General features: G+C 34.0%; 1 protein-coding gene across 6 annotated transcripts in view; it reads left to right on the top strand.

The window, feature by feature from the left end:
• The window catches only part of SEPTIN7 (septin 7), a 71,467-nt gene that overhangs the window by 41,589 nt on the left and 17,260 nt on the right, over nucleotides 1-12,618 (top strand). For all 6 annotated transcript variants that reach the window (XM_039862743.1, XM_039862742.1, XM_039862745.1 and 3 more), the window contains 3 exons: nucleotides 6,517-6,617; nucleotides 7,491-7,625; nucleotides 12,090-12,207. In XM_039862743.1, the coding sequence (XP_039718677.1) occupies nucleotides 6,517-6,617; nucleotides 7,491-7,625; nucleotides 12,090-12,207 (354 nt within the window). The remainder of the gene's footprint in view (nucleotides 1-6,516; nucleotides 6,618-7,490; nucleotides 7,626-12,089; nucleotides 12,208-12,618) is intronic.

Consider the following 12,618-nt stretch of genomic DNA (forward strand, 5'->3'; position numbering starts at 1 on the left):
ACAGCTATCATTTCTATAGATTTTTAGTTTTTGACCAATGTGAATATTCTTGTACAAGTCTTTTGGTGGACATAGGCACTCATTTTTATTGTGTACATGTGTGTACATAAAGTTATTAAGGTATTTCATTGTTTAAGTATATTTTCTTTGATTTTTATAAAATTGAACATGTCTTTTATACTCATTAACTGTTCAAATCTTATTGAAGTGGTTTGACCATCTTCATATTTCCTTTGTTTTCCTTCTTGATCTGGAGAAGGCTTATCTAGATAATAATGGTCCATTACATTTCAGAAATTGCAGACAATTTTTCCCAGGCTAGCGTCTGTTAAAGACATGGGGAAAGGTTCTCAATTCATTAGAATTCTTTTTGCTTTGGCCTGTCTTCAAAAGAATCCAGTCTAAATTCACTTTTTCTTCCTTTAAGGTAACACTTCAAAAGTGCCCTCTTTTATTGTGAATATCTTCCTGACTTTTTTAAAAACAAAGGAGTAATTAGGGCTGAGAGAGTATCTCTAGTAAGATTTTTAAGACAAAGGCCTCTGTGCCACTGTTAAATCCTCCACCTTTTCTTTTCTTTTTAACCAAAAGTAAGACTACATCCTGAGAACTGAGAACTGGATTGATAGTTAGAGTACCAGAGAAGTCCTCTTTCCTTAACTGTACCATGGACCTTCTAAATTCTTTTCCCACTTACTCAGGAGAGAACACGACATGTTAGAGAATAGAATGTAATTTTCTTTTTCAGTTGACTGGCTCTTCACGAAGCCTGTAATCTGTCTGATCTGCTCTTGGAAGCTCGTAAATTCTCTCAGTAGAGAGTGGTCAGAAGTATTGTATCTTTGCCCAGACATATTAGACCAGGAGAAACATATAATCCTGAATTTCAAAAGGCATATGTCCACAGTTTCCCTGACCTGAAGGCTTTCTGGAACACTTCCAACTGTCAAAAAAAAAGAAAAAAAAAAAAAAAGAAGGAGGAGGAGGAGGAGGAGGAGGAGAATAGAAAAATCCTGTGATGTGACCAAATAGGGAGTGAAATTTTAATAAAGACCATGATTTCATAATTTCTTTGAGCATCGTTTATTTACAGGAGACTTGTATCTTAGAAAGGAATTCCTTCACAGTCTTGGAAGGAAGGAGAGGCTGTCTACATTGAATAGAAATGATTTTGAGCTTCCTGTTACATATAAGTGGTTCCGATTTGAGCGAAGTTTTCAATATTTGGTAGAAGCCCTCTAAGATTAATTCTTGACCTCCTATGTTGGGCCTCATGACCCTAAGCTAAGCAGTTTCAAATGTGAGCTGACACTCTAGTCCTGGAATTGTTTATACTGTAGTGGTTCTCAAACTTGAGTGTGCATCACAGTCACCTGAAAGACTTGCTAAAACAGATTGCTGAGACCCCACCCTAGAGTTTGCTGTTTAGTAGGTTTGAGGCAGGGTCCAAAGAATTTGCATGTCTAGTAAGTTCCCAGGCTATACAGCTGCCAGTCTGGGTGCTACACTTTGAGAACCAGTGCTCTGTACTGTTTCTGGCCTAGGCTGGTTTCATCCTATCTCTATGGGAAGAAAGTAAGAGAGGGAACTGTTTTTCCTTAGTTCTTTCAGAATTTTTCAAATTGAGTGAAGAAGCATCATGTTACTTCTGTTTTCATTCATATATATTTTTTCAATAGACTGATTAAAATGAAGTGATAGAAACAATTGAACACTTGAGTTCTACTTCATGTTCCAGTCTCAAATATAGATCCTCAGATTAACAGTATTATTAAGAGCAATACTACATACAATATCTGGTGTATGGTAGCAAATCTTATTACTTTGTTACATTTAAATTTTTTAGATCGTATTTCGCGTCAGCGAAAGGTTGCCAGCTATCTTCTAGGAAAAGACTGTCCTTTATTCTGAGACTAAAATCCGTTTCAATTTCTTTTGTGAAATGAGTGTTAAATTTTTTTTTTCTTTTTTAAGTTCTTAGTTGAGAACCTTATGTTGGGCCTCTTTAAAACTTTTTTTTCTTGGTTTGTAAAGTCCTCTAAATGTAAATCACTGTTGTAGGTTAAATAGATAACAAAGATTTTAGAGGTGAGGTAAGTTGAAAACAATGAATTCTATCCCAGAGATAACATGTTATAGACTATTTGAAACATTTTTATAGAGTCCAATTAGAAAATGTTCCTGTTGATGCTGCTCCAGTGTTGGTAGTTTTTTTGAACCAGTCATTCACAGAACAGACACTGGAATGCTTGTTTTATACTAGGCTTTGGGACTACAGTGGTGATGGACACAATTCTCAAGGATCTCAATCAAGTGAAGGATATAACAAACAATTATGATTTAGTGAGAAAGATGCTGCTGCTGTAAGGTACTATGAAGGTGACTTTGGCAAGGTAGATTTTAGTGAAGTAGGAATGGAGAGCAAGATAGCAGTGGATTGAGAAGTGAATGTTAAGTGAGGCAGTGAAATTGGGACTTTAGGAAGGAAGGAATGAGAGGGGAATACCTAGAGGTTGAGTATTAGGGGACTGAGAGAGTCATGTGGTTTTTATTTCCTGGGAATATTTATATCCTATGAAGAATCAGTCCCTAAGAGATGAGAGGTTGAAGATATAGGGGAAATAGTCTAAATAGTGTCAAGATGACTCTAAAATGGAAAGTGACCAGATACTCAGCATAGATTGAGAAATTAGCCTTAGGGAGAAGGATCTGTTCCAATGAACAGGAGAAAATAAGTGATGGCTTAAGACAAATCAGAGATGCTCTTGTCTTCAAGCAGAGATAAGGTAATTTTCAGAGCATGGTGGCAAAGACAGGTAGAGCTTGGGAAGAGCCTTTCGGGAAAATGAGAAAGGCATGAGACTAAGCAGCACATGAAAGGATTATCAGGTAGCAGAGAAGTTCTTTTTGAGGTTGAAGTTCATGAATTTTATGGAATAGAAAGGTATCTGAGCTGGAAAGGAAAAGAAATAAATGGTTTGAGAAGGGGGTTGCTAACAGAAAATGAAAGGGACAAGGGACTTAAGATATCAGTGTAGGGGGATGGGAATGAGATGTAGTGGTTCAGAGAGTAGAAGGCAGAATTAGAACCTTTAGATCAACTTTTTCTTCTCAATAAACTAGTTCTGGGGGTTGACGAGAGGAAGTAGTCTTTAGGCATAACTTCTGTTGGTTCCTGCTTTTTGTTTCTTGTGGAACATAATGAAGCATTTTAGATGATGTTTGTCTTTGGAGCCATTAAATAAAGTAGATAGCTTTTGTGTTTGAGCTAAGTGGACTATCTCAGGCTGTTCAAGTCTGTAAAGCTTTAGCTTTAATGCCGAGCAAGTGTAGGTAGCAGTAGCTCTTGACAGAAAATTTTAACCCTCTCCTCAAAATTTAATATAGTTAATTAACACTTTTTATTTACCATAACAAATGGCTTTTAAACATTAGGTTAGAAAAGTTTTGTGTATTTAGCTATCTTTTGAAAACGAAAGAAATAAAGCAGTATCATTGAGAGTTTGACTTTGTTTTCTCAGAATGAAAAAACTATTATTAGAAAAAATGAATGCCTTGGATTTCTGGAATCTAGAAATCCAAAGAGGCCTTAATAAATTAATTAGACATAAACAATATAATGGGCTTTAGTTTTATTTTTCAGAGAGAAAGAGTTGAAAATGCCCTTGATTCATTTCTTCAGTATTATGTATTTAATCTTAGAGAACTCTGAGTGATGCCATAAAATATGCTGATGTGACCTGCTTAAATAAAGTGCATGGGAAAGTGGCCATTTGGAATAGATTTGTAAAGAAAAGTTTGAAATTCCTGGACTTGAACTGATTTGTTTTCCATGGATCCCATGAGGATACTTGCAAAAGCAGATGATAAGATACAGTTGGATCCTGTGAATGGCACTAGTTTACAGTTATGTTTTCTGGATTTTTTTCCATATGTTGCTGTGTTCTTTGTATCTGACCATGTATGGATACACAGAATTTCATAGGCCAGAGAAGAAAGGACGCTTTATAAATAGACTAAAGTATATAAAATGCAGATCTTCATTTTTCTTATTGTGTCAGTAAACAAGTTGTTGAACTGATTTTTAAAAATCAAAACAAGGAGACAAAGATCTTAAAGTTTAGGCTATTATGGTGTGTGATTAGTATACAGTTTATTACTGAAGGTAAAAATGGGCTTCGTTTAGTAATAAGAGAACCAGAAATGGTTTGAAGTAAAATTGGGAAATGATTTGTGTAGCACAATTACATTTTTGCATCAGTTTCTAATATACAGTACTGTCATTTAGAAAAATTTTTAGGTAAAGGGGTGGTATAATTACTTTAGATTTTTCTGTTTTAGTGACAGTTACCATAAGTGAATGATGGAGGTGGAGGTGAATTTGAGGAATATTGAAGTATTAGATTTGACTAGATTGTCCTTTAAAAAAAATTGATATATAATTGACATATAACCAGATTGGTCTTTTCGCTAGAGGACCACCAGGCATATAAAATGTGAGCTTCCTGGGCCACTTGAGATAATATCACTTACATTTTTGTTTTAGTTTTGATAATCTAACACCGATGGTTCTGATTATTTTCTGTTATTTTGCCCCTCTCATATTATTAGAGTAACCTGGCATCAGACAAGCTGTATTATCTTGGCTATGTGATGTGAAACACTGGTATCTTAAGTCATGTGCATCTATCATTGATTTTGAAGATGACCAGAAAATATTAGAACCCATATTTTTTAATGTTTTTTTTTAAACATTACAGAGAAATTAATACTTAATATTTAGTGTTCAGATTGCCAATTGTAAATATTTGGTAGATTATAAATATACTTCTTTTGGGGGTGTTCAAGTTTTTCACTGAGAATTTACACCAGAGTCAAAGCAGTCTGAAAACTATTGGCCTAAAATATAAGACTTTTGCCTCTTATTTGTCTAAAAGAAGATGAGAAGCTCCTCCTTGGACTTGCATGTCCAAATCTCAGGCAGTGTCTTCAGTTTTAACAAGTTTCTTTTTTGATAATATTCTTTTAACAAAATAACTTACAATTCCATTAGACCTGTACTGTCCAATACAGTAGTCTAAGTCACTAAGCCATGTGGCTATTTAAATTTAAGTTGATTTGAATTAAATTAAGCATTCTGTTCTTCAGTTACTTTTGTCACATTTCAAGGGTTAAGTAGCCATGTGGGGATACCAAATTGGGCAGTGCAGATATAGAACATGTTTATCATTTCGGAAAGTTCTATTAGACAGTGCTGATACAGACTTTTTGCTCAGCAATCTTACTTTCATCTTCTCAGTCTCTCCATGCATCAACTGGCATCTGTAAGAAAATGCCAAAAGAAAATGGAAAGACATCATTTCTGTAATATCTGAAGGGGAACCAAACTTCTACCCAGAAATTAGTCATTTTTCCTTTCCAAACTGTGTTAAACAGCATAGATAGTTGAAGTTGCTTTTCACACATCTGTGATTACATTTTCCCTTTAAGTCTGGTAGTACTTAATTTATATCATATTATTGCAGTTAATGCTCAAAGTTTTAATATAATTATTGCCCCTTAAGTTAGCCTTTGAGCATACATGGAGCCTATAGTCTTAGTAAGTACTTGATATAAATGTACAGTGAATGGAAGCTTTTCTTTTTCTGTGAGAATTATTATTCTTTTCTGTTTAAATCATCAGTCAGTGTTCACTTTATCTTGCAGCAGCCTAAGCCTAAGATGAATGAATGATACACATTCTGATACATAACTTGGGGTCACAGAAAATTTTCAATTGTAGGAGGAACTGTTACTGTTTAAGTCCTGTATGCTTTCTCAAGTAGAGTATTTTTACAAATTCTAAAGAGAACTGAAGATCTTAATCAGAGTTAATAGGGTTTTACCCTACCAGAATATATTTTTTTCAATGCCTGGATGTTTGCTGATTGCTTTGGCCTAAATGTGCAATATCACGTTTGAGAAGAGAACTGGATCTTAGCCATAACATAAACACAAGTGTAAACAATTACAGACATGTGGAGAAAGATTTGGGAATGGTAATAAGTTCACCTGAGTAATTGGTTTGAACCAAACTAGATGGAGATAGTCCAAGAAAACATTTACTCTGAGTGCTAGATTAGATGTAATTGTCTGATTAATCACTTTTGATCTCTGAATTATTGAATCATTCCAGTACACTGTTTATTTGTATTATTAGATGTGCATTTAGGTTATATAAGTATTAGATGTCTTTAGTGATTATTAATATTTTATCAGTTCTTGTTTTCCTTCTTTATATCAACTGTGAGCCGTAAACCCACTATTTACATATGTGCTTTTTTTTCCCTCGAATGATTAGGACTTCTAATGCCCGTAATAATTGATTCTAAAGAAAATGTGGAGTTGGGTAAATTTAGTTTGCAAAAAGCTTGTCTATTGGTTGGTTTGATTAACGCTCATGTCCCTACGTCTTCCCTTATAGAATACTATAGGTGTAATGTACGGTATTAATATCTGCACCAATGACTCTTACAGGTAGAACAGTCCAAAGTGTTAATCAAAGAAGGTGGTGTTCAGTTGCTGCTCACGATAGTTGATACCCCGGGATTTGGAGACGCAGTGGATAATAGTAATTGGTAAGAAGGGTTTGTCATCACTGCTTTCCATTGCATTTGGAGTATGAGATGGTTAGACTTTTTCTGCTTAACATTTAAAAATGTCTCATCTTATTAGAGGCCACTAAACTTCATTTGCTATGACTTGGGTTTATCTACCAACTTTGCCACTTACTTAACAATGTTGCTTAATTTCTTTGCACTGATTTTTTTTCTATAAAATAGAGATAACACTTTTCCTAGAATTATTTTGAAGACAAATTCTAAAACATATGAGAATTTTTATTATTATAGGAAATTTAAAACTTTTCATTCTCTTCTATAATTTTATACATTATTTTCTGTCACATACTAATTTAAATCTTATTTTAGATCTTCAGTTTTCCCATACGTCATAAATGAAGAAAACATCCATGGCATTTTAGTTGGTAGTAATATTTTAGTATTTTATAAACAACATTTTAATTTTTCTTTGAATTCCATGTTGTTTTTGAAGTAAAGTTGTGTCAACTTTTAAAACACCCAAATAAGTTCATCATGAGGGTTTCATTTTGTTTAATCTTTTTATTTAAAATGAAATCTTATTTGGATGTAATTTCTCATATTATAAAGTATTTTAGCATCAGGGGAAATAATATAATAATTTTGTTGTGTTTTGACTCTAAACAATTTTCTTTCATATGGAAAGTTTAGAAGTAATGACTCAAGACTTAGTCAACATAATTTATAGGTGTTTTAAATCAGTGTATATTGTAGAATAATTTGAGATATCTTCTAATGGTTAGATTGGTTTTGTTTATTTAAAAATATTGATTATTGCCCTTTGACAGCCATCAGTTGTACATTTATATGTAGAATTGCAACTTAATTATTTTATTTATCTGCATTCTTTAGCTGGCAGCCTGTTATCGACTACATTGATAGTAAATTTGAGGACTACCTAAATGCAGAATCTCGAGTGAACAGACGTCAGATGCCTGATAACAGGGTGCAGTGTTGTTTATACTTCATTGCTCCTTCGGGACATGGGTCAGTACCTTGATGCTTCTGATAATGCTTTTTGTTGTTGTTGTTGTTTATTACTCAGCTTTGGGTGCATATTTTAGTAATCCTCATCTCTGTGGTGTATGTTTAACTATACCAGTTGTAAAGTCCCAAGTTCCATGTAAAAAATTGCTTATAAAGAAACTTTTTCAGTGCTAGGTGAGCTTACAGTGATTTTACTTCTTAGTTTCTCATGTATGAGGCTTTTTACCTGCTTCATAGAAAAGAACAGTGTTTCCATCACTGTAGTTTGATGTCTCACTGTGGCTAATTTAGCTTTCTTTTTGATCACTCTTGCACTAATTGAACCACCCAGTAAGGAGAAGCTGCCATAACAATTAGCTTAGACATATTCTGAGAAACTCCAAAGAGGTTATTTACTATAGAGCTGATAGAGGTTACCAAAAAACCTAAGTGCCAAAGTTCTTATGCACTATTTCTTTCTTCAGTAAATCTATTTGGCTTCTGTTTCACCTTAGCCATCACAGTCACATTGTTTAAGTATGTCATCAGTGCAAAACTTCTACTTACCAGGAGGTAAGATGTAAATATCTAGACATTCATCTGGTGTGATTGTTCTGTGTTAGTACAGTCAGTGTATACTTCCTTTTTTGTTGTCTGTACTCCTTCTGTCATTTTGAGTAGACACATGTGTTATTGTCAACTGCAGATGTTTATAATTACTCTTCTCTAATATTTTTCTTTGGGTAAATGACTCAGCATAACTCAGCTACTGGATGATTGTAACTCCACCATCTCTCCACCAAAAGGTTTATAACGTAGTATCAGACAAAAAAGTATTGAGTCATCCAACACCCAGATTACAGCAGTGTAAACCAGTTCCTTCATAAGAGTACCTTTCCCTTCTGTTTTCTTCTGCTTCTTTCTCTACCTTTTTCCAAGACAGGCTAGTCCCCATTATCACCATCTTGGTTGAGCATTATCACTACATAAAGCCTTAATTATGTAGTTTACCAATTTTACACTGACAGTTTGTAATGGTGCAAAAGTTTCTTTATTTCTAATATACATCTATGATAATGAAGCACAAAATTAACTCATCTACTTAAAAGGCTCAAAGAAAAGGTAATCTCACAAATATGACTTTTTATGAGTACTTGTTAACTTCTTCCTGAATTTATATTTTTTAAATCATTCTAGTTTAACTTGTTAGGGCTTTTTCCTGGACACCAACAGAGTAAAATCTTATCTGCAGTTAAGTCAATAGAAATTTGTCAGTTTATAAAGTTTTATTATATTAGATCTTTTGGACTATCTCCAAGATTTAGTAATTCTCATGAAATCCCTTTTTTTTTTTTTTTTAATCCTCTAGGGGAAAATACATTTCTTAAAATAGCATGGGAAATAGATATATTTTTTTTTAAGAAAAAATATTTGATATGATTCAAATGATATGTAGTGGCTTTAGGCCATTTTTTGCTTGTCACAAGGGAATGAGAGTTCAAAATTTTCACTTCCTATGTATAAAAATGTGCTTTTGAGTAGTTTCTCAGCTTAAATAGTTTGAGAAATGGAACAAAGTTTTGCTCATTTGTAAGTGCTACTTTGCATTTAAATGAAAGAATATGACACTGAATTTTATATAGAGAGTTCCAAATCCCTGGCTCACCACAGAGTGAAATTCCGGGCAATCTGATAGATGAATTAGGGCCTTTCTGTCTTATCTGGGCAGTCCCTGGATTCCCTTTTTAGAAGGATCCTGTTTCTGGAGTTATTATAAATTGTTTCAGCAGTGCATTTTCAGTGCCTGCCACCTCACCCCACCAGGTGTCATCACACAGGGCTAATTTATGATTTCACCTATTGTTGTTCCATTTTCTTTGTTCAGTGGTTGGTAATTGCTATTAAAATAAACAACTGACTTGGAACTTGAATTTTAAAATGTTTTTACCCTTTTGAATATTGATTGCCACTTAAAAAAATCGATGTCAGTCACTGAGTTTTATATAGAATGTTTTTCCATATGTGTGTGTGTGTGTGTTTGTGTGTGTGTGTGTGTATTATATCTCTTATTTGCCCTGTAGTTATTTTTTTATTTTGCCGTAAGCTTTGGGGTTAGTTTTTCCCCTCTAATGCGAGTTTACCTTCTAGAAATTTTATAAAGGACTTTCCATTGTTTAAAAACAACATTTAGGAACTAAATTTATTGGAAAAGATGACCCAAAATAAAACTAAATGGACAGAGGAAAGATTTCAACCAGAATATATATAATGTACATGTGAACTAAATCTTTCCTGCTGTTGACATTTTGTAAGCTTCCAAAATTTGTATTCTAATTTAAAATGGCAAAAGGGTTTTATCAGGGCTTTTATAAAAGGGTTAACCTTTCCTGAAGTTTAATTTTTAAGCTGATTTAAATTTAATTTCTTCTTCCCTGTTTTATATTTAAAAAATTGGCTTTCCTAATTTCCTTATTATTTAATTTTTAAGTGTCTTTCTCAAATTGTAATAATAAATATTCAGCAAGTATTGTTTTACTTTACAAAATCTTGATAACTTAGATTTTGATTTTAATATTTTATAATAAATGCTTTTAAGATTTATTAAAATTTTAGATTAACCGAATTTTTTTGTCACTGTTTTAAGTGGGCGATGGTGGTAGTAAATTTTCCTGAGTATAATCTGGGAAGTAAACCATAAAAATTTACAAATCTGAAATTTATTGAGCCATACCTTTTATATTTAGTTTTATTTTGTGGAATATTAATTTTTGGTCTCAAATATATTCTAGATGTGATGAATTTTTTTTTTGTTTTCATTTAGAGTTATTAAAAGACATATGGGAAATCATAGCAGCTTATTAGTTCTTGGTCAGTAAATATTTGGGCACCTCCAGTGTTGATACAGTACTATGTGTTGGAGATACAGATGAGCGAGACAAAGCCCTTGCTCTTGAGGATCTTCTAGTGAGGAAATGGGAAAAACAAATATATGAGTAGGCAGTTATTATATGGCAAAGTAAGGGGTGAAGTGAGAATTGTAAGCCAGGTCCTAAAGTCAAATAGGTATTAGGCAGTTCAAGAAGAGGGATGGGAGTGGAATGTGCTCCAGGCAGAGGCACTGCTCTGTGGCCAGAGGTCAAACTGTGATGCTTTCAGGGGATTGTGAGAAGTTCAAAATGGCTGGCATATTGGAAGTAGGAGGTAGCAAAATCTACTAAGGAATGCTAAGAGATGAGGGCAGCTGGAGAGGTTATATCTTCCCAGGCTTGTGGTCGACACGAGCTAAGGACTCTGGCCTTCAGTAAGGTTTTTAGTCAGGAAATGACTCAATCAGATTTGGATTTTAGAAATACCATTCTGACCAGTGTGCATGGTTTGGAGGGAAACCAGATAGATTCTTGTAATTATCCATGCCAAAGGTTATGGTGTCCTGAACCAAAGTAATTGAAATGAAGATAAATATAAAAATATATTTATTGGTTCAGCAAGTCGTGGTGAATCTTTGCAAGTGAGAAAGAAGGGAAGAATCTTGGGTTTCAGCTTTGAGTAATTGGGTGGATTGTAGTGCTAGTCACTGAAAGAGAAACACAGAAACAGGGTAGTTTGGGGGTTCAGATGAGCTTTTCAAGGAGCCAAAGTGGGATGTCCAGGTAGTATTTCCACTGGATGAGCACAAGTCTGGAATGTTAGAGTGAAATCTGGGCTCAGTGTGAAGATTTGGAAGACAGTAACCCATACAGGATGATAGAAATCATTGTAGTTGATGATGAGCATACACATTGTAGAGTAAGATGAGAAGAAGGCCTACTAGGGAATTTTGATGGACATACCTCTTAGGGGAATAGCATACAAAGAAGATCCTGAAAAGTAGCCTAAGGGAACAGCTCGTGAAGAAGTAATGCCAAACGCTGCATAATAGGCATATTAAAAAGTAATGGTAAACACCATGGCATTTATGAGTTAGCTACTGCTAATTGTATTATATTAGCAGCATGGAAGTATTTGGTGACTTTGAGAATGTAGTGTTGTGGAGGCAGCAGTCAGATTATAATGGGTAAAAGTGATGATGTAGAAGATTCTCTTTTGAGACTTTTTTCTGAGAAATAGACTTGGTAGCAAGAACTGAATATGGGGTTCAAAGAGAACTACCATTTTTCACTTAAGAACAAAGTTTTCTCAAATTTGAGTAATAAATATAGAAGCTACTCTGGGAAAGCTTACAAAGATCCTTTCTGTTTTTTCTAATTTCTCTTTAGGGCCAAAACCTTATGACCAGGGTCTTCAAGGGCCGGAGTTAGAGCCTTCTTAGCCACTCTGGTGCTTCTTGAAGTCCTGTTCTACTGAACTGTTGCTAGCCCAGTACATCTTTAGAGAGTGTTTCTTATAACTAAGTAAAGTAGTTCCAATGTATTTAACTTAGCATTGATGTGAAGAATTTTTTCCCCTACTTATCAATCCAGTTATATTAAATACTGTGTATTTCAGACTTAAACCATTGGATATTGAGTTTATGAAGCGTTTGCATGAAAAAGTGAACATCATCCCACTTATTGCCAAAGCAGACACACTCACACCAGAGGAGTGCCAACAGTTTAAAAAACAGGTAGGCTGAATAAACTTGAATTCTTGGGTGTCTCATACTGCTCACGTAATTTGCAGTTTTTATATTTTCAGTGTATAATATGTTACAGTATATTTCTCTTGCTACTTTTCTATATGGTCGTTTATACTGTATTACAAGCAACTCTTGAAAATAATTCTCTGCCTTAGTTTTCTCTTCAAAGCCCTTATATATCCATTATTATAGTGCCGTTATCATTTGTCACTTAAATAAGGCTCTTGTAGATATTTCTGTATAGCCTTCACCAGTACCCCACACCCATTAGAATTATTTTCTTAGACTGAATTTCCAGCAAGAGAATTAATTATTTTTTGAAAGGGTATGATTATTTTATGATTTCCCCCCAGATTATCATTGTGTTTTCCCACTAAAACAACCAAATTCCTTTTATAA

Source organism: Pteropus medius, unplaced genomic scaffold (genome assembly GCF_902729225.1).
Source record: "Pteropus medius unplaced genomic scaffold, Ma_sr-lr_union100, whole genome shotgun sequence".
In the NCBI taxonomy this organism is placed as follows: Eukaryota; Metazoa; Chordata; class Mammalia; order Chiroptera; family Pteropodidae; genus Pteropus; species Pteropus medius.